The sequence below is a fragment of the Mustelus asterias genome, chromosome 21 (genome assembly GCF_964213995.1).
Source record: "Mustelus asterias chromosome 21, sMusAst1.hap1.1, whole genome shotgun sequence".
Classification (NCBI taxonomy): domain Eukaryota; kingdom Metazoa; phylum Chordata; class Chondrichthyes; order Carcharhiniformes; family Triakidae; genus Mustelus; species Mustelus asterias.
In genome coordinates this window covers 61056398-61084053 of record NC_135821.1, presented here as the reverse complement: position 1 = coordinate 61084053, position 27656 = coordinate 61056398, and the positions used below count along the sequence as shown (strand labels likewise).

At 46.7% G+C, this 27656-nt stretch overlaps 1 protein-coding gene across 1 annotated transcript in view; it reads right to left on the bottom strand.

Annotated features, from left to right (window-relative positions):
* LOC144509315 (membrane-bound glycerophospholipid O-acyltransferase 2-like) overlaps nucleotides 1-27656 on the bottom strand; it is a 77936-nt gene that overhangs the window by 29911 nt on the left and 20369 nt on the right. The window contains exons 3-4 of the mRNA XM_078237973.1: nucleotides 19289-19366; nucleotides 6119-6214 (exon numbers count right to left, since the gene is read on the bottom strand). Coding sequence (XP_078094099.1) covers nucleotides 6119-6214; nucleotides 19289-19366 — 174 coding nt within the window. The remainder of the gene's footprint in view (nucleotides 1-6118; nucleotides 6215-19288; nucleotides 19367-27656) is intronic.

Genomic DNA, 27656 nt, shown 5'->3' with positions numbered 1-27656 from the left:
AGGCATACGAGTTAATGGGGAGTTTTAATATGTTAACTATTTCTACTGATCAGTGAGTCAGTCATGAGGGGGCACAGTTCAGCTAAAGAGCAAATGGAGGGTTTAAAACATACATTTTTGACACACCCACACACTAGGCTATTAGGATGCAGATTTCAGCCAGAAGTATCAGTGGGAGAAGAATTTACAGCAGTTTGTCAAAAAAGAACTTGAAAGATTCTGGGCAAAAAAAATTAAAGGGTGTGGGGAAAATGAGTTGGGATTGATTGGATAGCTCATTCAAAGAGCTGGCATAAATGCAGAGGGCTGAATGGCCTCCTTCTGTTTACGCAAGGTTGTATGGATCGCTATTGGCCTGAATGTGAAAAACCATTTCTCTTTTGTCCTGTTTCTACCCCAACACAGAAGGCAACACACATCATTCCATGGACCATTTACACAGATTATCTATTTGCCCTTAGTTAATCTTAATGTTGTGGTTACTTTTATTTGATGTCATGGTTACCTTTTTTGATGTTATGGTTACTTTGCTAGACATTGTCATGCAGCGGCAGAGGGTTATTTACTGACAACTGGTATATGACTTTTTCATTCATTTACGGGTGTATTGTTGGCTAGCCGAGCATTTATTGCCCATCCCTAACTGCCCTTGAGAAGGTGGTGGCGAGCCAAGTTTCTGGATTCGACCCAGGCGCAATGAAGGAATGGCCGATGCGTGCCCAAGTCAGTTTTATGCATAACCTATAGAGGAGCTTGGTTGTCAGGGTGCTCACATGTCCTTGTAGAAGACAGAGGGAGCAGACTTGGAAGGTGCTTTTGAAGAAATTCCGATATGAGTTGCTGCAATACATCTTGTAGATGGTGCGCATTGCAGCTATGGTGCACCGCTGCTAGAGGAAGTGGACAATTCATGGGTTTGATTGACAGATGATCATCTGGGTTACTTTGAGCTTCTTGAGTCTTGTTGGGGTTGCACTCATCCAGGCAAGTGGCGCCTATTCTACCACAATCCTAACTTGTGTTTTGTTGGCTTTGGAGTCAGGAGGTGCATCATTTGCCATAGAATACCCAACCTCTGAGCTGCTCTTTTAGCTACAGCATTTATGTAGCTTGGTCCTAGATTTCTGGTCAATGATGATCCTTTGGATGGTTGGGGGAGTTAACAATGGTAATGCCATTGAATGGCAAAGCAGGGTAGTTGAACCATCTTTTCTATGAGATGGTAATTGCCTGGCATTTGTGTGGTGCATTGTTACTTGCCACTTATCAGTCCAGGCCGAGATGTGTCCAGGTCTTGCAGCATGCGGATGGATTGTTTTGTTTATTTGCATAATACTAAACATGGTGCAATCATTAGGGAACCTCTGAGTTCTGACCTCAGGATGGAGGGAAGGCTGTTGATGAAGCAGCTGAAGATGCTTTGCTCTGGGACATTGCCCTCTGGAATTCCTGCCGCAATACCCTTTTTAATTGCCAATTCACAAATAAGCTTGCAGATCAGTTTGACAGGAAACAGTTGCTAGTACTCACATGGTGTCGACAGATTTTGGAAACCAATTGCTAAACTTAATGAACAGAGGATAGCACCAGATCCTGGAGTTCCTCCAGGTTGACATGTAGACCAGATGTTTGGAACTAGCTATCGTTCCATAATTTGATGAGTAATAAACGCCAGCGACATGCAAAGGGCTTCGTAAAACCATTCAACCAATTTGCCAACTCAACTCAAAATGTTCAGGACAAAGCAACACTCACCAACGAATTCGTCTCACTAGTCATACATATGTTAGTTTCAGTAATCATTTGTATGTTAGCTTCACTAATCATATGTGATGAGTTAGCTTCACTAATCATACATGTTAGCTCACTAATCATACATGCATTTGCTTCACTAATCATACACAAACCATATCTGTTCGCCTCACTAATCATATATGGAGAGTTAGCCTCACTAATCATACATGCATTAGACAAGAACAAAGAACAAAAGAAAATTACAGCGCAAGAACCTTTGACCCTCCAAACCTGCACCAACCATGCTGCCTGTTTGAACTAAAACCCTCTACCCTTCCGGGGATCAAATCCCTCTATTCCCATCCTATTCATGTATTTGTCAAGATGCCCCTTAAAAGTCACTATCGTATTTGCTTCCACTACCTCCCCTGGCAGCAAGTTCCAGGCACCCACCACCCTCTGTGTAAAAAACTTGACTCGCGCATCTCCTTTAAACCTTGCCCCTCGCACCTTAAACCTATGCCGCCTAGTAATTGACTCTTCCACACTGGGAAAAAGCTTCTGACTATCCAGTCTGTCCATGCCCCTCATAATCTTGTAGACTTCTATCAGGTCGCCCCTCAATCTCCGTCGCTCCAGTGAGAACAAACCATTAGTCTCACTAATCATACGTGTGTTCACTTCACTAATCATACATGTGTTCACTTCACTAATCATACATGTGTTCACTTCACTAATCATACATGTTCACCTCACTGGACAAATGGCTGATCAACAGCAGCGACTCTTGATTCAACCAATCAGATGCTTTTTCTAAATCTATGAAACAAACATATATTTCCGGTCCAATCTCTAATCTGCGTTTACTTATTAATCTTTTCATTCTGATTCATTCTCTCATCCTCCGTCCGCCCTGGAATCCAAACTAGTCATCTCTGGTGTAGTCCTGCACCTTCCCACCCACTCTCTGTTACAATTCTCAACAACCTCCGATACATGGACAATCCAGACTAATTTAGCCAGACGTTCAAAGACTCGGGGAGACTCCATGTTGGTGTGGAAACAGCGACCGGTACCTTATTCCAGGATTCCCGGCCACATTCCCAGGATTTCCCATTTTCAGCTGCGCAATTTAAGGGCACAGATTGGTTCGGGTGGTGAGCCTGCAGCATGCAATCCTAGCCTGGCCCCTCATACCATCCATGCTAAGTTACCTACCCCCGACCTACCTCCATGCCAAGCTATGGCACTTCATGCCCTTTCAGCCACTAAACACTCAGTATAGAACTAATGAACCCTATAGTGAGAAAAGGATGTGTCAAAAACTTTAAAATATCGTCATTCATTCATAACAAGTGCTTTTACTATAGCCCAATAAAAGTGTCAATCATTCAGATGCTTTAAAGTATTGATAGTAGAAATTGTAAGCACATTAAACCTCTATCTTGGGTAAATAAACATCATGAAATTGTTAGATGACATCATTGAGCCAGAGTTGTCAATCAAGCAATATTTTCTCTGGAGCTCAGCTGCTTCGTTATGCCAATGGACTTCTGGGCTCTGAGCCACGGAATGCACAATGAGGCTTGGCTGAGAGGGAGAATTCCAGATTTTAAAAGTGGGCAACTGAAGGCACGGCCATTAAAGGCAGAGTGATGAAAATCAGGGCTGCATAAAGGGCACAGATCATGATGGGTTGAAGGGCAGGAAGAGGCTACAAGAGATAGAAAGGGGCAAGATCCACATGACAACAACTTAACAAGGGTTACTTAAATGATTCCAAGACGAGTGATCTCCCACTACTCTATCAAGAGGGTGGCATGGTGGCACAGTGGTTAGCACTGCTGCCTCACAGCGCCAGGGATCTGGGTTCAATTCCCGGCTTGGGTCACTGTCTGTCCGGAGTTTGCACATTCTCTCCGTGTCTAAGTGGTTATCCTCTGGGTGCTCCAGTTTCCTCCCACAGTCCAAAAGACATGTTGGTTAAGTGCATTGGCCATGCTAAATTCTCCCTCAGTGTATCCGAACAGGCGCCAGAATGTGGCGACGAGGGGGTTTTCACAGTAACTTCATTGATGTGTTAATGTAAGCCTAATTGCAACACTAATAAAATAAAAACTTTTTTAAAAAAAAAGTCCATTCAACTTATTTCGAACTTTTTGTTTGAAGGGTTTCCTGGCACCCGTCATTACTAGTTTGAACACATGGAATTGTACTGTGAGATAACTCTCCGAATCTTGATTTTCCATATCATTTACCAGCACCTTAACAAGCTCACTTTTCAGTCATCACTTTGTTGGGGAATAACCTGTTTAGACATTCCAATTTTCTATATCATACTGTCAGTGAGAGTAGGGGTTAGGGGGAAGGACTTAAAGAACAGGAATTGTCAGTCACTAATGTGAACAAAATGAAGTCTCACAACACCAGGTTAAAGTCCGACAGGTTTATTTGGAATCACAAGCTTTCGGAGTGCTGATCCTTCATCAGGCGAGTCACCTCACTCTAACCCTAAGGAACAGCAGTCCAAAAGCTCATGATTCCAAATAAACCTGTTGGGCTTTAACCTGGTGTTGTGAGACCTCTTACTGTGCCCACCCCAGTCCAACGCCGGTATCTCCACATCATAAAATGAACAAAACAATCACTGTAAGGAGGGAATTCAAGGGGTTAATTTTAAACTCATCCACGTGTCGAAAGCAGATCGGATTGGTTGGAATGTTGCTTTTACACCTAGCTCAATATTACTCGGAAGGTTTCATTAGGTTAGAACATAATGGAACTATGTTAATGGTGTTGCTAATTCTAGTGGAATGTATAATCAGGTGAAGTGTCAAACCAGTGTTGGAACTGATCCTGTCGGTTTCCTGATGGGTGAAATAGGTCAAACTTAACCTCCAGTTGGAACCAGCTGATATCATCATCTACTTTTCCAAAAATAGTCGGTCATAAACAGATTAACTGGTGGCCAAAGGAGTTCCCTTCATATTGGCTTCTTTTCTTATTCATTCGTGGGACATGGGTGTCGCTGGGTGGCCAACATTTATTACCCAACCCTAGTTTCCCTTGAGAAGCTGGTGGTGTAACTGAATGGCTTGCTAGGCTATTTCAGAGGGCAGTTGAGAGTCAACAACGTTGCTGTGGTTCTGGAGTCACATGTAGGCCAGGGCAGGTAAGGACGCCAGATTCCATTCCTTAAAGGGCATTAGTGAACCAGATGGGTTTTTCCGACAATCGACAATGGTTTCATGGTCGTCAGTAGATTCTTAATTCCAGATTTTCTTTTATTGAATTCACATTCCACCACCTGCCATGGCGGGATTCGAACCTGGGTCCCTGGAACATTAGCTGAGTTTCTGGATTAATAGTCTAGCGATAACACCACTGGGCCATCACTTGCCGAGGCTTCTTTGATTTGATTTGATTTATTATTGTCACTTGTATTAGTATACAATGAAAAGTATTGTTTCTTGCGTGCTATACAGCAAGAAACAATCAACAGGTAGCATCTACCCTGCTCTGCCCAAGACCGCAACGAACAAAAGGTCGTGAATGTAGCCCAATCCATCACACAAACCAGCCTCCCATCCACTGACTCTGTCTACACTTCCTGCTGCCTCGGCAAAGCAGCCAGCACAATTAAGGACCCCACGCACCCTGGACATTCTCTCTTCCACCTTCTTCCGTCGGGAAAAAGATACAAAAGTCTGAGGTCACATACCAACCAACTCAAGGACAGCTTCTTCCCTGCTGCTGTCAGGCTTTTGAATGGACTTACCTTGCATTAAGTTGATCTTTCTCTACATCTTAGCTATGATTGTAACACTACATTCTGCACTCATTTCCTTCTTTATGAACGGTATGCTTTGTCTGTATAGCGCTCAAGAAACAATCTTTTTCACTGTATGTCAATATATGCGATAATAATAAATCAAATCAAATCTACCTGGAAGGACAAGGGCAGAAGGTGCAAGGGAATACCACCATCATCACCAGGTTCCTCTTCAACTTGTACACCACCAGCCCATTCCTTCACTGTTGTGGGTCCAAATCCTGTCTAACAACACTGTAGCATCAACTCATCACATAGTGGTTCAAGAAAAAACCCACCACCATTTCATGTGGCAAATAATATGAGGCAATAAATGCCAGCCTGATCCCCAGAATCTTTCTTTTAAATTTCTGTACATATCTGATGGGGGAAAATCTCCAGTGTTGAGATTTACATGAGCCTTGTTAACTTTTTAAAGACATTGGTTAGCATCACAGCTCTCTGCATAGAGACCACAAGCTAAAGATCATGACAGAAACATCATAGGGTGCCAACCTGCGATCATAACCATTTCAAATCACTGGCATGAAAGTACCCTTCCCCTGTGCTTACCCTGAGAAGTCAGCAGATCGTTCCTCACCGTCGAAGACATAGACTCGGATGATCTGACAGACGGTCAGATATGCCATTGCTACCAGGAAACTGCATCTGAAACGGCATTAAGTAGTGGGTCAGATGACATACACTGTCGGTGGAGGCCATGTGTTGTGATGAACAGAGTCATGCCATTCTAGATATTGCATCACCCATTCCCACATGTTCACCTCTGCTGAAGGAATGATTCTTACTGAAATGTTGTTCCATTGGGGCTGACTGTCCTCCACTATCGTTCCCCAAATTGGCCACTCTTCATGCTCGAGACTCAGTAGTGTTTGTTAGGCTCCTTGACCATGGAGAGCATTGCAATTCTATCCATCCCCTAACCTGGTTCATTTTTCCAGACATTAGGGGTGGGTGGGAGAGCCCAATGTGGGAAAGAGGGGAGCCTCACTCAAGGGTCTCATTGAGGGATGGGGCCCTCCACCTGTGGCCAGGCAGGAAGCAGCCCATAACTGGAATGAGGGCAGGCAGGCCATCCCAGATCTCACCTGCCCCACATAAAATTGCAGACAATTTGGGGCCAGGTTGGAGGTCGGTGGAACAGACCCATCCCGCCACTGACTCCCCTCGCCCTCCCCATGGGAGGCAGATCCCCCCTGGCAAACCAACCCCCCATCCCACCCCGATCACTGGCCTCCCTCCAGCCCCGACTGATCCCAATGCAGAGTGGCAGCGGGACCCCCCACCCCACCGATCACCCGTAGGCACTGCCCCAATAGGCCCCGCCCCTATTTTGCAGACCATCACCCCCTCCCGGTCTACACACCTGCCGGCAGGGGAGTGTAAAAGTCTGCCCCAATTGTCATACTCGTGTAGTACTGTTCTGTCAGAGGTACTATCTTTCCAATGAGAAGTTAAACCAAGGCCTTGCCTCATTCCCTCACAGATTAAAGATTGCATGACACTGTTCTTGACAAGTTTCACAGAACTTCTCAATTCCAACTCTCCACAAATTAACCCTTTCTATAGCTCTGCAGTCATGATATCATTCCTGGAGCTTTCTTAGGTAAATATTTAATATTACCTGCTGTAGCAAATTTATGCTTACTGTAAATCTAGAGTCATATTTGCTAAACATGAGCTGCACTGTGCAAGGGAACTGCATTACATTTGGGTTTTTAATCTAGCATTCCTTTCAACCAAAACCAGGATTGTCCATTCCTGGAGTGGGACAGTCGGCGCACACACCAGGATTAACAATTAACCTTTTTCTTATTTTACAGAATGCCTGCAATGTATTACTGACACATTTTGTGGAGTTGTATTTTTATCTTCACCATGAGACTCTAAGGGCTCAATTCTCCCAAAAAAATTCTAAGTGCTGAATTGGCAGGAAAAATGGTGTAAAACATGATTGTATTTTCAGTGGGAGTGATGCGCGACAATCAAGCACGAGGTACAAGGCTTCAGCGATTGAAGGCTTTTATTGACAAACAATGGAACTATTTAAACACGAGTACACCATTCCAGACTGGAGGGGTCCCGCCTGAGCAGAGGGTCTTATACCTCTCCCAGGAGGCGGGGCCCGACCGGGATGTGCCATAACAGCATCCACCACAGGTATATTAATCCCACAGTGTAAACACCCTAGCCCAACAACAACATTATAACAACCCCACAGTGTCAACACCCTAACCCAACAGCAACATTGGAATAACCCCACAGTGGTAACCAACGATGGTTCACCACATTCACCCCTCCTTTGAAAACAAAGGCCGGCGGGGTGCGAAAACAGACTACATATATACAAAAATCTACAAGTCCAGATGGTCTGGAGGACCGCACCGTCGCTGTGATCTCCTCAACACCGGTTGTGACACCGGAGCAGGTGCTTGCGGTGGCGTTCTCTCCAAAACAACATCCGGCTGTCCCCTCGAGGGCTCACGGGCCGGTTGACCCTGGTGAAGCGGTGGTGCAGGGGATCCCGGTACCTTCTGTGGTGGCGCCGATCTCCGAGTCTCAGGCAAGCTGTACATGGGAGTATAACTGTTATGCACTGGTCCCGGTGCTGACCGCGCCACGTCCGGGGAAGAAATAAGCGATAGGGGATTCGTGACAGGGGGTATGGGAGCGACAGGAGTTGCTACGTCCCCTGCGGGCGCCAGGTCTCGGATCGAGACTGTGTCCTCTCGCCCGTCAGGATATGCCACATAGGCATACTGAGGGTTGGCGTGGAGGAGGTGGACCGGTTCGACCAAGGGGTCGGACTTGCGGACCCTTACATGTCGCCGCAGAAGGACGGGTCCTGGGTACGTCAACCAGGCTGGTAAAGATATCCCCGAGGACGACTTCCGAGGGAATGAGAACATCCTCTCGTGGGGAGTAGCATTGGTTGCCGTACACAGGAGGGAGCGAATGGAGTGGAGCGCATTTGGAAGGACCTCCTGCCAATGGGAGACTGGAAGGCCTTTGAACTTCAGCGCCAGTAGGACAGCCTTCCAGACTGTAGCATTCTCTCTTTCCACCTGTCCATTGCCCCTAGGGTTGTAACTCGTGGTTCTACTAGAGGCAATCCCGTATGAGAGCAGGAATTGCCTCAAGACGTTACTCATGAACGACGAGCCCCTGTCGCTATGTATATAGCAGGGGTACCCGAACAGGGTAAAAAGATCACGGAATGCCTTGATCACCGTGGCAGTCGACGTGTCCGCACAGGGGACAACAAACGGGAACCGGGAGTACTCATCTATGATGTTAAGAAAGTACACGTTCCGGTCTGTTGAGGGAAGGGGGCCCTTAAAATCCACACTCAGCCTCTCGAAGGGGCGAGTGGCCTTGACCAATTGTGCCCGGTCAGGTCGGTAAAAGTGCGGTTTGCATTCCGCGCAAATCCGACAGCTTCTTGTTACCGACCTGACATCCTCCACCGAGTAGGGCAGGTTGCGGGCTTTGATGAAGTGGTAGAGCCGAGTGACCCCTGGATGGCACAGATCATTATGGAGGGCGTTCAAGCGGTCCTCCTGCATGGTAGCGCATGTTCCGCGCGAGAGGGCATCCGAGGGCTCATTGAGTTTCCCTGGACGATACATAATATCGTAATTATAGGTGGAGAGCTCAATTCTCCACCGCAAGATCTTGTCATTCTTGATCTTGCCCCTCTGCGTATTATTGAACATAAACGCCACGGATCGCTGATCCGTGATCAGGGTGAACCGCTTCCCCGCCAGGTAATGGCGCCAGTGTCTGACGGCCTCCACAATGGCCTGGGCCTCCTTCTCCACCGCTGAATGCCGAATTTCGGGACCTTGAAGGGTGCGGGAAAAAAACGCGACGGGCCTGCCTGCCTGGTTCAGTGTGGCGGCCAGGGCGAAATCAGATGCATCACTTTCCACCTGAAAAGGGATGGATTCATCCACCGCGTGCATCGTGGCTTTCGCAATGTCGCTTTTCAAAGCCTTGAAGGCCAATTGGGCCTCTGGCGTGAGCGGAAAAGTTGTGGACTTGATGAGCGGACGGGCTTTGTCCGCGTAGTTGGGGACCCACTGCGCATAATACAAAAAGAAGCCGAGGCATCTCCTCAGTGCTTTTGCGCTAGCGGGCAAGGGAAGTTCAGTAAGGGGGCGCATACGGTCTGGATCAGGGCCAATGACCCCGTTTTCCACCACGTATCCCAGGATAGCTAACCTGCGCGTATGGAATACACACTTCTCCCTGTTATAGGTCAGATTCAGGCGAGACGCAGTGCGCAAAAAGTTCTGGAGGTTTGTGTCATGGTCCTGCTGGTCATGGCCGCAGATGGTGACATTATCCAGGTACGGGAAGGTAGCCCGCAACCCGTTCTGGTCCACCATTCGGTCCATAGCACGCTGGAAGACCGAGACCCCATTGGTGACACCAAATGGAACCCTAAGAAACTGATACAGACGACCATCCGCCTCAAAAGCCGTGTATTGTCGGTCCTCTGGGCGGATGGGGAGTTGGTGGTAGGCGGACTTAAGGTCTATGGTGGAGAACACCCGGTACTGCGCAATCTGATTGACCATATCAGATATGCGCGGGAGAGGATACGCATCCAGCTGCGTATAACGATTAATGGTCTGACTGTAGTCGATGACCATCCGGGGTTTGTTCCCGCTTTTAACCACCATGACCTGTGCTCTCCACGGACTAACGCTGGACTGTATGATCCCTTCTTTGAGGAGCCGCTGAACCTCAGATCTGATGAAGATCCGGTCTTCAACACTGTAACGCCTACTTTTAGTAGCGATGGGCTTGCAGCCTGGTACCAGATTCTTAAATAAAGAGGGTGTGGTGATCTTTAGTGTGGAAAGATTGCATGCGGGGCGCTTTGGACGATTTGGAGGCTGCGGCTGATTCCCTACTGCCAGCGAAGGGAGTGGCCCACTGTACTGTAGGATCACACTCTTCATGTGGACCATAAAGTTTAGTCCGAGGAGAATTGGCGCGCAAAGATGTGGCAACACAAGGAGCCTGTATCGCTCGTAAATTGTGCCCTGCACCTCCAGAGTTACCACACAACGTCCTTGGATCGGTACAGACCGGGACCGTGATGCCATAGAAATTGTCTGTTTGGCAGGTAGAACCCGGAGTCCACACCTCTTTGCAGTGTCAGGGTGAATAAAACTCTCGGTGCTCCCACTGTCAAACAGACAATACACAGTACGACCATTTACCTTGATGTTCATCATTGAACAGTCAAGCCTGTGATGCTTAGCCTGGTCCAGGGTGATCGACGCCACCGTTGGCCCTTGGACGTCACTGCAGGCAGCCGAGGTTGATGCTGAAGACCCCTGCTGGTCGCTCCTAGTCGTCGTCGACCAAGATGGCCGCCCCCATGAATCGCACATGGGTGAGGGCGCCAAGCGTAGCGACTCCTGGTGGTCATCCTCCTCCTCCGCCAGCCACAATGGCGTCGTCCTGGGCTCGCACGTGGTCAGAACTCGTGGGTACTGCGACGCCGATGGAGATTGTCTCCGTTCTGGAGGGTCACAGGCTGCACTGCCGTTCTTGGGCTTCGATCTGCAGACTTTCGCGTAGTGCCCCTTTTTACCGCACTGACTGCAGATCACCGTTTTAGCTGGACACTGTTGCCGTGGATGCTTGGCTCCTCCGCAAAAATAGCACCGCGGGCCGCCTGGGGCTGCCGCCGTCGTCGGGTCGATATGGGAGCACGAGCCCGTGGGGCGAGGAGGGATTTGTGACTGCTCCTGCCACGTTGTCTCCACGTGGTCTTCTGGATACAGGGCCAAGCTTTTCGACGCCGCCTCCAGCATCTCAGCCATCTCCATCGCTTGGGTCAGGTTGAGATTCCCTTTCTCCAACAGCTTGAGCCGGATGTACGAAGACCCTACCCCTGCCACAAACGCATCTCGGGCGAGGTCGTACATGTACTGCTCAGCCGACACAGCTTTGCAGTCGCAGCCCCTGGCAAGCTGCAAGAGCTCATTGGCGTAGTCCTCCATGGTTTCGCCCGACTGCCGACGTCGTGTAGCGAGGAGGTAACGAGCGTGGATCTCGTTGGGTGGTCTCGTGTATCGTTTTTTCAAGAGCTCGAGTGCCCGCGGGTGAGTGGTGGCCGCACGAATCGCGAGGTAGACAGTGTCGCTTACCCTCGCGTGGAGGACCTGGAGTCTGTCGTTATCCGTAGTAACTGCTGCAGAGGCTGCCAGGTAGTCCTCGAAACACTTCAGCCAGTGGTCGAAGGTGTTAGAGGCGTCGACCGCACGTGGGTCCAGCGTCAGATGCTCTGGTTTCAGCATTTGCTCCATACTCTCTTTACTGTCGAGCGTTTCGTGTTTGTCAATAAAATTGATGCGCGACAATCAAGCACGAGGTACAAGGCTTCAGCGATTGAAGGCTTTTATTGACAAACAATGGAACTATTTAAACACGAGTACACCATTCCAGACTGGAGGGGTCCCGCCTGAGCAGAGGGTCTTATACCTCTCCCAGGAGGCGGGGCCCGACCGGGATGTGCCATAACAGCATCCACCACAGGTATATTAATCCCACAGTGTAAACACCCTAGCCCAACAACAACATTATAACAACCCCACAGTGTCAACACCCTAACCCAACAGTAACATTGGAATAACCCCACAGTGGTAACCAACGATGGTTCATCACAGGGAGTTCAGACTGGAATCTCTCACGCTCGGTGCACTGCAGAGGACACAATTGTGAATATTATTAAAAGATCGGGGGATGGGGCCTAGTCACACCAAAGTCTGCATGCGCAGTGGCCCCCAACTGTCAGATTGCACTTTGCTGGTCAGCTTGATTGCTTAACAGCATGTGGACTGCAACGTTTCAAGAAGGCAGTGTGGTAAACCACTGTTAGCTTATTGCCTGTGTGTGTGTGACATGCCTGGACATGCCCCTGCCGGCCCTGCCTGGGACCCCTCCCCCCCTGGTCCAGGTATAAAGGTGACTGCTCCCCACCCCCTGCCTCAGTCTCTGGACCAGTTCATCGGCATGGGTGTGCTCCAAGTCTTTTGCTAATAAAAGCCTATTTGTTCTTGCATACAAACTAGTCTTTGTTTGATTGATAGTGCATCAGGCAGCTCACCACCATCTTCTCAAGGGCAACTAGAGATGGGCAATAAATTTCGGCCAGTCAGCAACACCCATGTCCCACGAAAAAACTGAACTCCGCTCAGTCCCCGGGATACATGCCCTCGATCCCAATAGGCCCAGCTTCCCACGCCTCCATTCCACAGGGTCTGGCCCAATCTGTGGCCTACAAAGGATCCTTAATGAGGCCACATTACCACTGGATGTTTGACTGAACGGGAGTGGGGGGGCCGGGTGGGATACTCCTAGAATTGAAAGATAATCTCCAGGATACTGCTGCAAGCAACTGGCTAGGGAAAAAGTACAGAGTGGTGGGCAGTGGCCAAAATCAGCAACCCACCCACTATATTTCAATGAATAATTAAGGGTCAATAGTCCTATTTTCAAGCCAGTTGGCCCTGGTGATAATATGTTGCCCAGGCCATAAAATGTTTGGCGTGAGCAGCTGGATAAGAGCAGGCACAGAAATTTATAAACTTAAATATTTCAAGAGTGGGAAGGGAAGGGAAGGGTTGCTCTTCAGGGATTGCCCTTGAACGATCATGGGGCGGTTCCCTCCCTTCCCCCCACTCCTTTAGGCCTGCCCAGCTGGAACTCTTACCTGAGCCTTTCATAAGGCAGATCCAGAACTGGGCCTGCTGAACTGTAGTCCCAGGCAGGGACTAGTGTGTGCGCACACCCCTTCCTTCCTACCTACTCTCTTCCTTAATCACTCCCCCCTCCCCACTACCTACCCAAGCCCTCTAGGTCCAAGATCCCAGACTTACCTGTTCCCGCACACCATGGGCCTTGATTTTTCCTCTTTCCCCGTCGATCTGGCAGCTGCCACGGATGCCGTCATGGCAATGCCGGGACTGAGGGAGCTGCCAATCAATTGGGAATTCCACCCACCTTGGCTCCACAGTGTAAGTCACCATGGAGTCAACATGCTTCCCATAATATGGCTTCCGGGGCATTGTGCCAATATTATTCTGCCCTCAGAAACTATTTTTGTATAACATCTTTGTTTTTAGTAGTTAAGTGCCTTTCACCAGTAGATTATTGTTTTCAAGTACCTTTTTGTACAAAGCATGGTATGTGTGGACATCTGCAAATAGTTTTGGTTGCTGAAGAATAGTTTGACTGCTAATATGCATTAGATCAAAGCCACTGCGAGACAGCAGTAAAGAATGATAGAGATGAGTGTTTCAAATCATGTCATTCATGTCTAGAGGTGGCCAATATGTTTGAGCTCATCCATGTGCTCTGCTATCCATATTCAAACTTGCACCAAGTTAAGTTCACCCATCATCACTGCGCTTGCTGAACGACAATGAGTCTCAGCACACAATGTTAAAATTCTTATCCTCATTTTCAAGCTCGACATGGCCTTTCCCTCCTGTAATAATCCACGGAGGCGAAAGTCCCGTCGCCAAGTTACTTTATTTACACCATACATCTGTACACGGCCAGCCCTCCAGTTGCTCCCTGCTGAATGCAGGCTGGGAGTCTGACACACCTGCTTTAAATAAGCATGAGGCTCCCTGATTTAACCATCAATTAGAACTCATCAGATGGTTCATACTCTAGCAAGCCAACCTCATTAGCCTGGCTGAAGTCATCACACCTCCCTACCTCTGTAACTTCCACCCTCCAAGGTCACTGTGCTCCTCCAATTCTAGCCTCTTCCATGTACCCAAATTACATCGAGCCACCCGTGTGGATGTGCATTCCCGTTGCCAGGGCCCTAAGCTTTGGAATTACCTGCCTAAACCTCGTCACCTCTCCAACACTCTCTGCTTTAAGACTCAATAAAACCTACCTCTTTGACCAAACCTTTGGTCACCTATCCTAATATCTCCTTATGGGCTCAGTGTCAAATTCTGTTTGATGGCTTGCGTATGAAGCACCTTGAGACATGTTAATACATTAAAGGCATGATGTAAATACAATTTATTATTCTCACACTAACCTCTGACCAAATTCAGGACAATTCAACCCCAATTCGTGAATCAAATCCAAAGTCACTGAAAATTACAACTTAAAAAGGTATAAACTTCCAAAATCTATACCTGAAAGACCATTCCCTAGGGTGGTACCATTACTGACTTTCATTGCCTGGATATACCTCTGTGGACTCATAGAATAATAGAATCCCTACAGTGCAGAAGGAAGCCATTCAGCCCATCAAGTCTGCACTGACCACAATCCCACCCAGGCCCTATTCCATAACCCCACATATTTACCCTGCTAATCCCCTAACACTAGGGTCAATTTAGCATTGCCGATTAACTTAACCTGCACATCTTTGGACTGTGGGAGGAAACCAGAGCACCCAGAGGAAACCCACACAGGCACGGGGAGAATGTGCAAACTCCACACAGACAGTGATCCCCCCCAGGCCAGAATTGAACCCGGGTCCCTGGCGCTGTGAGGCAGCAGTACTAACCACTGTGCCACCCTTGCTTGCACTTACTTCATGTGCATATCACTTCATTCATCCCCCCCCCCCCCCTCCCCCTGTCTAAGAGTCCATTTTGGGGCATTTCTACAAACAAAACTGAGCTGATCACTTCAATTAAGTAAGTGTCCTTCAATTCTGCCCAATCCAAAAGAAGTACTTTCGAAGTAAGGAGGAAGCACTTGTTGACTCACAGATCTTAAGTCACGAGAAAGTCATAAGCTACTTTTAATGCGAATGCTTCTGCCAGTGACACAGTGAGATCAGCACCTGCACAGTTCATGATTCCCAGCACGGCATAATTTTCAATTGACGCCAGTACTTCATGCACTATCATGGCCAGTTTGCACATATGCCAAAGAATTGCCGGGGTTCATAACAAGATGAGGAAAAGTGGTTCACTGACACCTTGCTCCCATCATCCAAGCTGTATTGTAAAAGTGTCATTTGTGGTTTCTGCATAATCACACAATCCCTAATATTCAATTTATACAATACTTGTTTTGTACAAATGTTTCTTAATAGGGAAAGGTCATTTATGGCCTCGAGGTATAACCTCAATGAGACTCTGAGCAGTCTGTGAAGTGAATAAAAGGTGGCCTTGCGATCGGAGGCGCATCTTCATGGGTTCTAAGGGTCACAGAGAGAGACCTGATCTCGGAGGGAGGAAGGGATGGCGCAGAAGAGTCAGGGCTGCAGATCTTATCAGCATAGCCAGGGCACAGGCTGAAATACGGTAAGGTCATGGAGGGGCTTGTAGAAGGAGCAGAATGGCAAGGAAAGCATTGGAGAAAAGAAGTCTAATAAGGATTCTTCTTCACAAATGAAGAGGTCTTGGCCATTCAAAAAGCAAATCTGATGCTTCATTTATATTTAATTCTCACTCTTAGTATCTAGCCAGTGGAAACATGCCTGTGGTTTCTCAAGAATGTCTGCTGGTTTCATCGCTCACTGATTCCACTTCCTAAATGAAGTAGCAGTGCACATTCCCCAACAGTTTTCCATTCAGTATTATGGGACTTGCACAGACAACAGGCAGTATCCTAGCTGGCCATGTGACAAGGTTAGAAATGTAGGGCCCTTTAAGAGTAAACCAGGTCTTGTTTCAGAGTGCATTGAAAGTGGGTGATGTTCCTTGAAGCTTGTATTTAAGAGCTGGGATTTTTCCCCAGTTGGGTGTGCGCTTCTGGACAAGGAGGGGTTCCAGAAGATGATAAGACATAAGAGCAGACGTAGACTCTTCAGCCCATCGTGTCTGCTCCACCATTCAATGGAGATTGTGACTGATCTGATTAATAATCGTCAACTCCGCTTTCCTGCCTTATCCCCATAACCCTTAATTCCCTTACTGGTTAAAAATCTGTCTTTTTCAGCCTTGAACTTACTTAACAGCCCAGCCACTATAGCCCTCTGTGGTAAAGAATTCCACAAATTCACTACCCTCTAAGAGAAGAAATTCCTCATACAATCATCGGATCATTGAACTTTTACAGTGCAGAAGGAGGCCTTTCAGCCCATCAAATCTGCACTGACTCAATGACAGAATATCTTATCCAGTCCCTCTCCCCTGCCCTATCCCCATAACCCTTTTTTAACATTTACCATGGCTAATCTCTGTAGTTTACACATCTTGGGACACTAAGGGGCAATTTGTCATGGCTAATCCACTTAATTTGCACTGTGGACTTTGGACTGTGGGACCAAACCGGAGCACCTGGAGGGAACCCACGTAGACACAGGAGAATGTGCAAACTCCACACAGTCACCCAAGGCCAGAATTGAACCAGGGTTCCTGGCGCTCTGAGGCAGCAGTGCTAACCACTGTGCCACCCACATCTCTGTCCTAAATGTGTGACCCCTTAGTCTGAGAGTGGGAATAAGCATTTATACTGAACCATAGTATCACAATAAAACAGTTGTGAGCCATCAGAATGTCTTCTGCTGCCCAATTCAGTAAATGGATATTCACCTGTTTAACACCACATCCATAAAGATGGATTTCTCAGATTGTTTGCTCTGCCACCTAGCATTAGTCTCTCAAACTAAATCCATTCTGGGAAGAGAAGGTGCAATATCTGTCAAGATTACCAGTGAAACATAGGACGTGATCACTTGGCTAAAGACAACGTGAACAGGCCTACAAGGGCAGCACGGTAGCACAGTGGTTAGCACTGCTGCTTCACAGCTCCAGGGACCTGGGTTCGATTCCCGGCTTGGGTCACTGTCTGTGTGGAGTTTGCACATTCTCCTCGTGTCTGCGTGGGTTTCCTCCGGGTGCTCCGGTTTCCTCCCACAGTCCAAAGATGTGTGGGTTAGGTTGATTGGCCATGCTTAAAAATTGCCCTTAGTGTCCTGAGATGTGTAGGTTAGAGGGATTAGTGGGTAAATATGTAGGGATATGGGGGTAGGGCCTGGGTGGGATTGTGGTCGGTGCAGACTCGATGGGCCGAATAGCCTCTTTCTGTACTGTAGGGTTTCTATGATTTCCAAGGTTGACCCGTGACCTCTGTGGACATAGCCTACCTCATCTGCAGTGGTGTCAAGAAAGAAAAGAAGGACTTGCATTTAAATGGTGCTTTTCTATGACCTCAGGACATCCCAAGGCCCTTTACAGCCAATGAAGTACGTTTTGAAGTGTAGTCACTGTGGTAATGTATGGAAATATATCAACAAACTTGTGTACAGCAAGCTCCCAAAACTTAGCAACATGACAATGATTGAATAATTTATTTTAGTGATGTTGGTTGAAGGATCAAAACAGACCAGGAGAATTCTTCTGTTCTTTTTTGAAATATCGCCATGGGACCTTTTACATAGGAACATCGGAATTAGGAGCAGAAGTAGGCAATTGAGCCCTTTGAGCCTGCTTTGCCATTCAATCAGATCATGGCTGATCTCTCCCTGGTCTCAAATCCACCTCCCTACCTGTCCCCATATCCCTTTAAGCCACTTTTTAAAAATCAGAAACATATCTATCTCCTTCTTGACACCATTTAATGATTCTCCACCGCGCTATGGGGCAGTGAGTTCCACAAACTCACCACCCTCTGCAAGAAGTAGTTCCTCCTCATCTCAGTTTTAAATCTACCGCCTCTCAACCTATACCTGTGACCTCTTTTTCTAGATTACCCCACGAGGGAAAGCATTTGGTCTATGTTTACTTTATCAATCCCTTTTAGTATTTTACATACCTCGATTAGATCCCTTCTCTTCCTTCTAAACTCCAGCGAGTATAAGCCCAAGCTGTTTAATCTCTCCTCATACGTCAACCCTTTCATCCCCAGGATCAAGCTGACGAACCGCCTCTGAACAGCCTCCAATGCCACCACATCCTTCCTCAAATAAAAGAGACCAAAACTGGACACAATACTCCAGATGTGGGTCGCACCAACACCCTATACAATTGCAACAACACCTCTCTCCTCTTATACTCCAGTCCTTTTGCAATCAATGCCAACATTCCATTTGCCATTTTTATTACATGCTGTACCTGCACACCGACTTTCTGCGATTCATAAACAAACTTTCACCTGGGAGAGCAGGTTTAAAGTAAAATGCTAGAGAGACTCAACAGATCTGGTAGCATCTGTGGAGCGAGAAACAGTTTCGAATCCATACGAGTCTTCTTGGTTGAAAAAGTGTCATCCGAAAGACAGCACTAGCTCAGTACTCCCTCAGCACTGCACTGAAAGTGTCAGCTTGGATTTTGTGTTCCAGTCTTTGGAGGGGGGAGGGGGGGTTCACAACTTTCTCTTTCAGAGCCATTGAGGCGGCAGGGGTGTTACTGACCTCAACACTTGTGGTTAAGGAAGAGAGGTGGAGAGGGTAGATCATCAAGAAAGATTTCTGATCATTATACAGTGGTACCTCCTGGAACCGTTCACGTTTGGATAGGACTGGGCCCAGTTCTAATGACAATCCTTCCCTGCATTATCCCACAGTTGAATGACCTGCTGACACTCCAGGCTAATAGCCAATTAAGCAGATGACTGGCAACAATAGATCTAAACCCCAGTGAACGGCAAGACCTTCAAGAGACAGACGCATCAGCAATGAAACATAAAGTCAGAATTTGTAGTTACAACATGAATTGAATTCAACGGCAACACCCAAAATGATCAATTACTAGCATTACTTTAGTTACTCACTTGTGAATGTTCCTGACATGTACAGTCACCATAATGCAATACAGTAGGATTACCTCTCCCAAAAAGTGAATAGCATATCTGAAATGGAAAAAAATCACAATCAATAGAGGACAGTGAATCATACTGAGTAATGCATTCAAACAAGGTAAATTATATCCAACACAGGAAGAGGCCATTCAGCCCAAGGGGTCTCTACTAGTATTTATTCCCCACATGAGCCAAAAATACCAGAATTTGCATTCATACAGTACCTTATTAGGACATCTCTGCATACTTCACAGCTAACCAATTACTTTTGGCAACATGGTGGCACAGTGGTTAGCACTGCTGCCTCACAGCGCCAGGGACCCGGGTTCAATTCCCGGCTTGGGTCACTGTCTGTGTGGAGTTTGCATATTCTCTCCATGTCTGCGTGGGTGTCCTCCGGTTTCCTCCCACAGTCTGAAAGATGTGCTGGTTAGGTGCATTGGCCATGCTAAATTCTCCCAAACAGGTGCTGGAATATGGTGACTAGGGGATTTTCACAGTAACTTCATTGGAGTGTTAATGTAAGCCAACTTGTAACACTAATAAATAAACTTAAATTTATTTAGGCAAAGTTGACAGCCGATTGCATGCAAGTAGCCGATAGGGTGAAAGACCCGTTGATCTGTTGTTGATAATGTGAGGTACATACATTGAATTTACAGCACAGAAACAGATCACTCTGCTGGTATTTATGCTCGATGTAACCCACCCCCCACTTTTTATCTAATTCTATCAACATCATGATAAAAGCATAAGAGCTCTGACGAAGGGTCATCTAGACTCGAAACGTTAGCTCGATTCTCTCTGCACAGATGCTGTCAGACCTGCTGAGATTTTCCAGCATTTTTCCATCTTTGTATCAACATTACTTTCTATACCTTTCGTTGGATGTATCTATCGAGGTTATCCTTGAAAACATCTATGCAATTCACCTTAACTACTTCCTGTGTAACAGGTTCCACCTTTCCATCACTCGCTGGGTAAGGACATTTCTCCTGAATTCATTCGTGACCATCTTATATTTATGACCCTGCCTAGTTTTGATCTCACCCACACAGGAACATCTTCTCTACGTCAATTGAATTGAATTCTTTCAAGACCTCTATTAGGGCACCCATCAACCTTATTTTTTTCTAGGAAAAAGGGTTCCTGCCTTTTCAATTTTTCCCAATAGTTATAACTTTTCAGTTCTGTTATCATCTTTGTAAAACTCTTTTGTGCATCTTCATCAGAAATTATACTTCATCATAATATAGAGATCTGGATATTTCTTGATGCTATGGAGATAGCGTCAGAGCTAAAGGGGCATCTAGACTTGAAACGGTGGCTCGATTCTCTCCCCACAGATGCTGTCAGACCTGCTGAGATTTTCCAGCAGTTTCTGTTTCAGATTCCAGCATCCGCAGTATTTTGCTTTGACCACAACTTTACATTGTCCCTCTACCTTTACGGTTGACCGATTGGCCAGGTAGCCCTTATGTTTAAGTTGCAATCTCGATCCGGGGTGGGGTGAAAGGTAGGTAAAATTAACAAATGTGCCTGGGTAGAGGTCTGTGTATGACTGCGCTGCCGAGACAGTCGTGGCGTAGTTCTTCCGTCGATATTTATTTTTCACCTTAACTACTTCCTGTGTAACAGGTTCCACCTTTCCATCACTCGCTGGGTAAGGACATTTCTCCTGAATTCATTCGTGACTATCTTATATTTATGACCCCGAGTTCATAGACAGCAGCTGTCCCCGAGGGAGCACATTGGAAATGCCAGCCTGCACCCCTCCCCTTCTCTCAGAGCCCACCCTCCCCGGCATCACTCAACTTTTCACAGCCCATATTTCATGCAGTTGGTTATTAATTTGCCAGCCATGGTGAAATTGTGCTCAGGGGTCGACCGTGGCCGAGAACGTGTTTCACTCCTACTTCCAGGTCCGCTGAGTGCGCGAGCCGAATGGGTGGAAAATTCAGGCCCGTGTCCAATTTTGTTTAAAGTTTATTTATTAGTGTCATAAGTAGGCTTACATTAACACTGCAATGAAGTTACTGTGAAAATCCCCTAGTCGCCACACTCTGGCACCTGTTCGGGTACACTGAGGGAGAATTTAGCATGGCCAATGCACCTAACCAGCATGTCTTTCGGACTGTGGGAGGAAACCCACGCAGACAGGGGGAAAATGTGCAAACTCCGCACAGGCAGTGACCCAAGCTGAGAATTGAACCCAGGTCCCTAATGCTGTGAGGCAGCAGTGCTAACCACTGTGCCATCCATAGTGTTTGAGAACAGTAGGCACTATTGCCGGAATTTTCCAACCTCGCCAGCAACTGGGATTCTCCGGTCCCGCTGCAGTGAATGGAGATTTGGCTGGGATGGCAAATTCTCCGTTCTCGTTGGTAGTGTTGACGGGGTGTACGAGATCAGAGAATTCCGGCCTATGTAACTGTAAGTTGTTGCTGTATATCCAGTTGGGAGCTGTCCCCCAGCGTAAGGTATTGTTTGGGCTCTTCCTCACTCTCTGGACTTATACATTTCTTCTTGAAGCTCCTCTTGATGCTGTTAATGACCAAACTTCATGTCAAGGTCCCGGAGTGTTTTCAATCAATGGAATAATCTGTCTCAACCTCAGTTTACTGGAGCCAAACAACCAATAAAAGGGAATCTGCATTAAAACTGGAAAGGAAAAACACTCAGAAGAGAGCAGATTTTCCATGGTCTGGTTTACATTAGCAATGAAATCATTCAGATTGTCTTTAATAAAAATCCCAGCACTGGGTTCATGCTGGGTCAACTCTTACAGCTTTCCAATAGCGAGCAAGAAGGAATTTGCATTTATATAGCACCTTTGATGTCTGCAGGATGTCCCAAAGAGTTTTACAGCCACTGAAGGTTTTTAATGTGGTCCTTGTTCTAATGTAGGAATTGCAGGGGCCAGTTTACAAAGCGCTCGCAAGCAGCAGTGTGAAAATAGCAAGCTAATCTGTTGTTGTAGGTGATGCTGATTGAGGTTAACATATTGCCGTGGAGGAAGCTGCCCACTGAAACAGCACATGGGATGTTTTACATCCACATGACAGGTGAGGTGGGATCTTGGTTTAATGGTTCATCTGAAAGACAGCACCTCCAATCATGCAGCACTCCCTCAGCATTGCACTGGGAGTCTACCATTTGTGTACAAGTCTCTGGAGTGGGATATGAGGTCAGTATGGGCTGACAGTGCTGCCCACTGGGCTGTCATTGACACCTAATAAGCCAAGGGACATCATGTCATGTGCTGAATGGCATTGCTAACCTGACCCATCTACTAACCAGTGTGAGTTGACTGTAATCCGCTCCTCACACAATTCTCTAAACACATGTTGTATGGTAACAATGTTAGTCAACTGGCAAACCAGAGGTGTAGACTAATAATTCAGAGACAAGTGGCAGGATCTTCTGGTCCCGCCGTTATCAATGGGATTTCCTGTTGTATGCACCCTCCGCCGCCAGGGAACCTGTGGCTTGGGTTCACCATCGGTGACTCAGAGATCCCGCCAACGAGAAGGGCCAGACAATTCCGACCAAGAGGTTAAATCCCACTGGAGCAATTGGAGAATTTAAATTCAGTTAATTAAATAAATCTGAAATTAAACAGCAATGAAACTAGCGTATTGTTGTAATACATCAATCTAGTTTGCTATTGCCCCTTAGGGAAGGAAACCTGCTGTCCTTGCCTGGTCTAGTCTATATGTGACTCCATACCAACAGCCAATGTGGTTGACTATTAACTGCCCTCTGATCTTGCTTAGCAAGTCATTCAATTGTCCAGAAAGTGTCTCACCACCATTTTCTCCAGGAACATTAGGGATGGGTAATAAAACTTGTCAGTGATACCTACACCCCATGAATGAATAAAAATAACTGTTGTCTTCACAGCTAACATATTCTTCTCCCTCAGTTAGTAAAGGGAGATGGCCCTTATTAAAGGTGATTTGGTTATTTGCTTGCTGGCTGGAAGTCAAACACACAAATGTCACACACCATGGCATCATAGCGAAACAGATAGAATAGCCTTTCATTTCATCCAAGGAAAAAATGTTTTGCTCAGGATATTACAGTATCCCTTTAAGTACCAATTTCTTTCCAACAGGAAGAAACATCTGGATGCATTTTGAACATCTTGTTAGAATAGTGATGAAATTACATTGGGAAGGGTGGTTGAAGAATCTGGCTTCTGTTCATCAGTATTTCAAGCTCACTTTCTGAGGGATTAGTCTGAAGATTATGCACCCCATCATTCTGCCCCAAGCTACCAACTAATGGGGAGGCAAATAGAAAAAGTAAGGGTCAGTCATTAATCTCTGGGGGCTGGTGGGACAAGGGTGAGAAATGGGCAATGTAGCATTGCTGACTTTGGTTGCATGTATTCTTAGAGACTTTGGCAGGTGACCCCCATCTTCCAATGGCATTTACTTATTGTTACAGACAAGGTCAGAAGTAAACCAAAGCCCTTGTGCCCTTTCCCTTACTGTCTTTGATCTGTGTGGCTTTTGGATAGGAAGATGTGTATATTTCATAGGCCCTGGAGAGTGTGATTATGTTAAACAACAGCAGCAAGTTATCGAGAGTTTAAAGAAAGATTATTTATTTATGCCTTCACCCAAAAAGGTCTAAACGTTATGTCAGTCACTGAGTACACACACACGCACCTGCACGCGCACACAAAGAATAAAATAGCTGGAGAGAATAGTTTACATTTATTAGTTGTAAACAAAAGACTAGCTCATGGTTCACATATTGGCTCATTGCAGAAGAACTATTGCGGCTCAGTGAAGCAAAGAGTTTTTTTCCACTCTTGAATTGTAGTTTAGATGAATTCAAATAGCTGACGCTGAACATCAGGATTATTGAAGGATTCCCTTCAAGAGATGAACGCTCTGAAAGTCACAAAATCAGGCACTTGTGGTTTTTGTATCAGGAGGGCAAATTTCTTCACAGATAAATGTGGGTTTAGGAATCCGCCTGGGAGACGTTTTTAAAAATCCAAGTTTAAAGAGACTTCAGTGTTACTGCCTTGATTTGCAGTTGATATTCTGTAGTGGTGTTCTTTGCAGAAAACGTGGATCTTCGGAGAATAAAATGTGTTACCTCAAGTTGGGATTTTGGTCACATGATCAACACTGGTATTATCAGCTAGAATAGCTGGGAAGTCTGAAGTCATTACTACACACTAGGAGACAGATGGTGGCCTTTCACACACTTGTGGATAACTGGTCTCTTCAGCTTTCTTTTTGTTAAATTGCAAACTTGGAGGCCGGAACTCTGCCACTTTGCCCGCCATGGAATCGGAGCGGGCGAGGCTCCGACAATGGAAATCTCCATTGACCTCGGGTGGGAATTTCCGGATTCGCCTGAATAAGGCTGTAAAATCGTGCCTGGAGACATGGGGTTGATTCAGAACTATGAACAATAGCAAGTGTGAATTCCACAGAGGGGTGTTGTCTGAGCATATCCATTAAAGGGGAAGTCCCCGACCCAGGGTGTTTCAATTAGGAACTAGGCAATGTCTGTGTTGAAGTTGCAAAGGTCACCTGACCATTGGCAACCATCTTAGCCACCTTGTAAGTGCCCATTTACAAAGTCAAAGACAGTTCCAAAATCTTCCACATGAACACAATCCATATTTGAAGTTATGCCTTCACAGGGCATGACATTGCCCAATCGTCACTATTTCCAAAAATAATCAAAAGAGTTCAAGGATAAAGAAACAAAAAACACAATTCTCTTTTAATACTGGTTTGATGTTTCTCCTGTCCCAGTAGTTAGCTCTGCTGCCTCACAGCATCAGGGACCCAGATTCGGTCCCCGGCTTGGGTCACTGTCTGTGCGGAGTCTGCACGTTCTCCCCGTGTCTGCGTGGGTTTCCTCCAGGTGCTCCAGTTTCCTCCCATAGTCCGAAAGACATGCTAGTTAGGTCCATTGACCATGCTAAAAAATTCTCCCTCCCTCCTGAACAGGCACCAGAGTGCGGCGACTAGGGGATTTTCACAGTAACTTCATTGCAGTGTTAATGTAAGCCTACCTGTGACACTAATAAATAAACTTTAAAAAGGCTGTGTCCATGAAATTAATCCTTCATTCCTGGAGACTCCATGGAAATCCTAGAAGGTTGGCAACCCCAGGGTAGTGGTAAGGGGGGAGAGAGGGGTGGTAGAGGAAAGAGAATGCAAGCCTGGGGAGATCCTAAAGTCATTATGGTGATACCACACACTAACGGCCTATGCCAGAGAATGGAAGAAGTGGTTTTGTCTCTACGGTCTCCCAGGGAGGTCTTGACTAGAACACCATGGAACCATTTGAAAGAAAGAACTTACATTTACATAGCCACTTTCACAACCTCAGGCCTTCACGGAGTGTTTTACGGCTCATTATTTGGAGAGGGAAATGTTGCGTGAAATCAGTCAGCGGCAGCGGGGACGGGTGCGGAGAGGCAGGAAGGATAAAGATCGGGAATGAAAAAATATATTTCTAGTGGTTCGAAAAGGAAACTGCTTCAGCAGCTGCTTCAGTGAGCAGTGTGACAGATGTCAGGAATCGCTGCCAGACCCACATGATGATGTCAGCTAAAAATATGTAGCCAAGCAACTAAGCAAATAAGCAGCGAGCAACCACGCCAAACTTTAAAGCCTATAATCTAAACCAGTGATGAACCATTTTTTGTCCTGCAACACACACCCCGACATTTGTACTAATGCATGTACACACAGGCGCATGTACAGTCGCACACACTAATATACACAGATGCAAGTGGAATGACCCATTGCTGTCTCTTTTGTTCTGATTGCTTTTAAGGTGGTTTTACCTCCTATTCCTGTGGACCCATGTGTATCAGAAAAGCAAGAACAGCAAGGAAATTAAATGAGGGAACTCCTGGCAGGACATTCTACAAAAGCAAGATTTCACAGTAAAAAAGATTATACTTTGGTTGTATTTTCCTTTGACCTCCAGTTGAAGTTTAGGGAAACTGGTAATCCTGGGGCCCAGGTTACTAACAGTGGGACCATGTGTTCATACCCCATCATGGCAGCTGATGGAATAATTAACAAGTCCAGTTGATTCATAAAGTAAATTCTGGCATTAAAAAAGATTATGGATTCGATTTCTGCCATCCCCCTGCACTAATTATTTTAGCGCAGCGGGCCAGGAGATTTCACCGGGGCCGGATTAGCGCGATCCGTGCTGGGCGGACGGCCCCAAGCGCGTCTCCCAGTGCCGTCAGCTCCATGCCGCAAATAGGCATGGAGCCCTCATTAGGTATGCACGTCAATTTAAATATATTTTAAATGTAATTAGTGGGCCTGAAACTGAAGTCTCCGCTAGCCTCTTTCTCCCAACCCAGGGAGCACCTTGGCACTGCCCATCAGGCATGGGGCAGTGCCAAGGGGACAGAGTCTAATGGGGGGGGGGCGGGACATGATGGGGCTAGACCTGATGGGAGGGGCCTCTGGGGGAGTGATTGGTGGGCATGGGTGGTCCCAGTGCAACTCTGCATTTGGGATCGCGAGCAGAGGGAGGGAGGCCAGCAATTGGGGTGGGAGGCGGCAGGGTGGGGTAGGTTTGGCCTGCCCAGGGGTTGAGGGTGGGCCGGGGCTGCTGGGTGGGAGGGGCGGGGTTGGGAATGTTGATCGGGGGAGTGATCGAGGTGGGCTGGGGTGCGGGGAGGGTTGGGGCTGGGCGGAGCATGCTTGGGGGGGCAGAAAGAGAGAGAGAGAGAGAGAGAGAAGAAGAGAGAGAGAGAAAGAGAAAGAGAGAGAGAAAGAGAAAGAGAGAGAGAGAAAGAGAGAGAGAGAGAAAAAGAGAGAGAGAGAGAGAGAGAAAGAGAGAGAGAGAAAGAGAGAGAGAGAAAGAGAGAGAGAAAGAAAGAGAGAGAGAGAAAGAGAGAGAGAGAAAGAAAGAGAGAGAGAGAAAGAGAGAAAGAAAGAAGAGAGAGAGAGCGTCGACATTGCAGGGTCGCGGGACTAGCCAGCGATCGGGAGGCCGGCAGATAGGACCTATTGTGCATGCACCAATCTCAGCGCTGACTGATCGGCGCATGCGCAGTGGCCTGCTCATAAAAACCCATCTGGTTCATTGATGTCCTTAAGGGTAGGAAATCTGCCATCCTTACCTGGTTTGGCCTACATGTGACTCCAGAACCACAACGAGCCAGTCTCAAGGGCAATTAGGGATGGACAACAAATGTTGGTTCAGTGACGCCCACGTCCGATGAAAGAATAAAAAATGTCAAATGGTCTCTAATGTTTTCTTTCATTTAGAACATTAACTCTACCCAACTCTTTGCTTATATTTAAACCAAAATCACTAATTTCAGGAG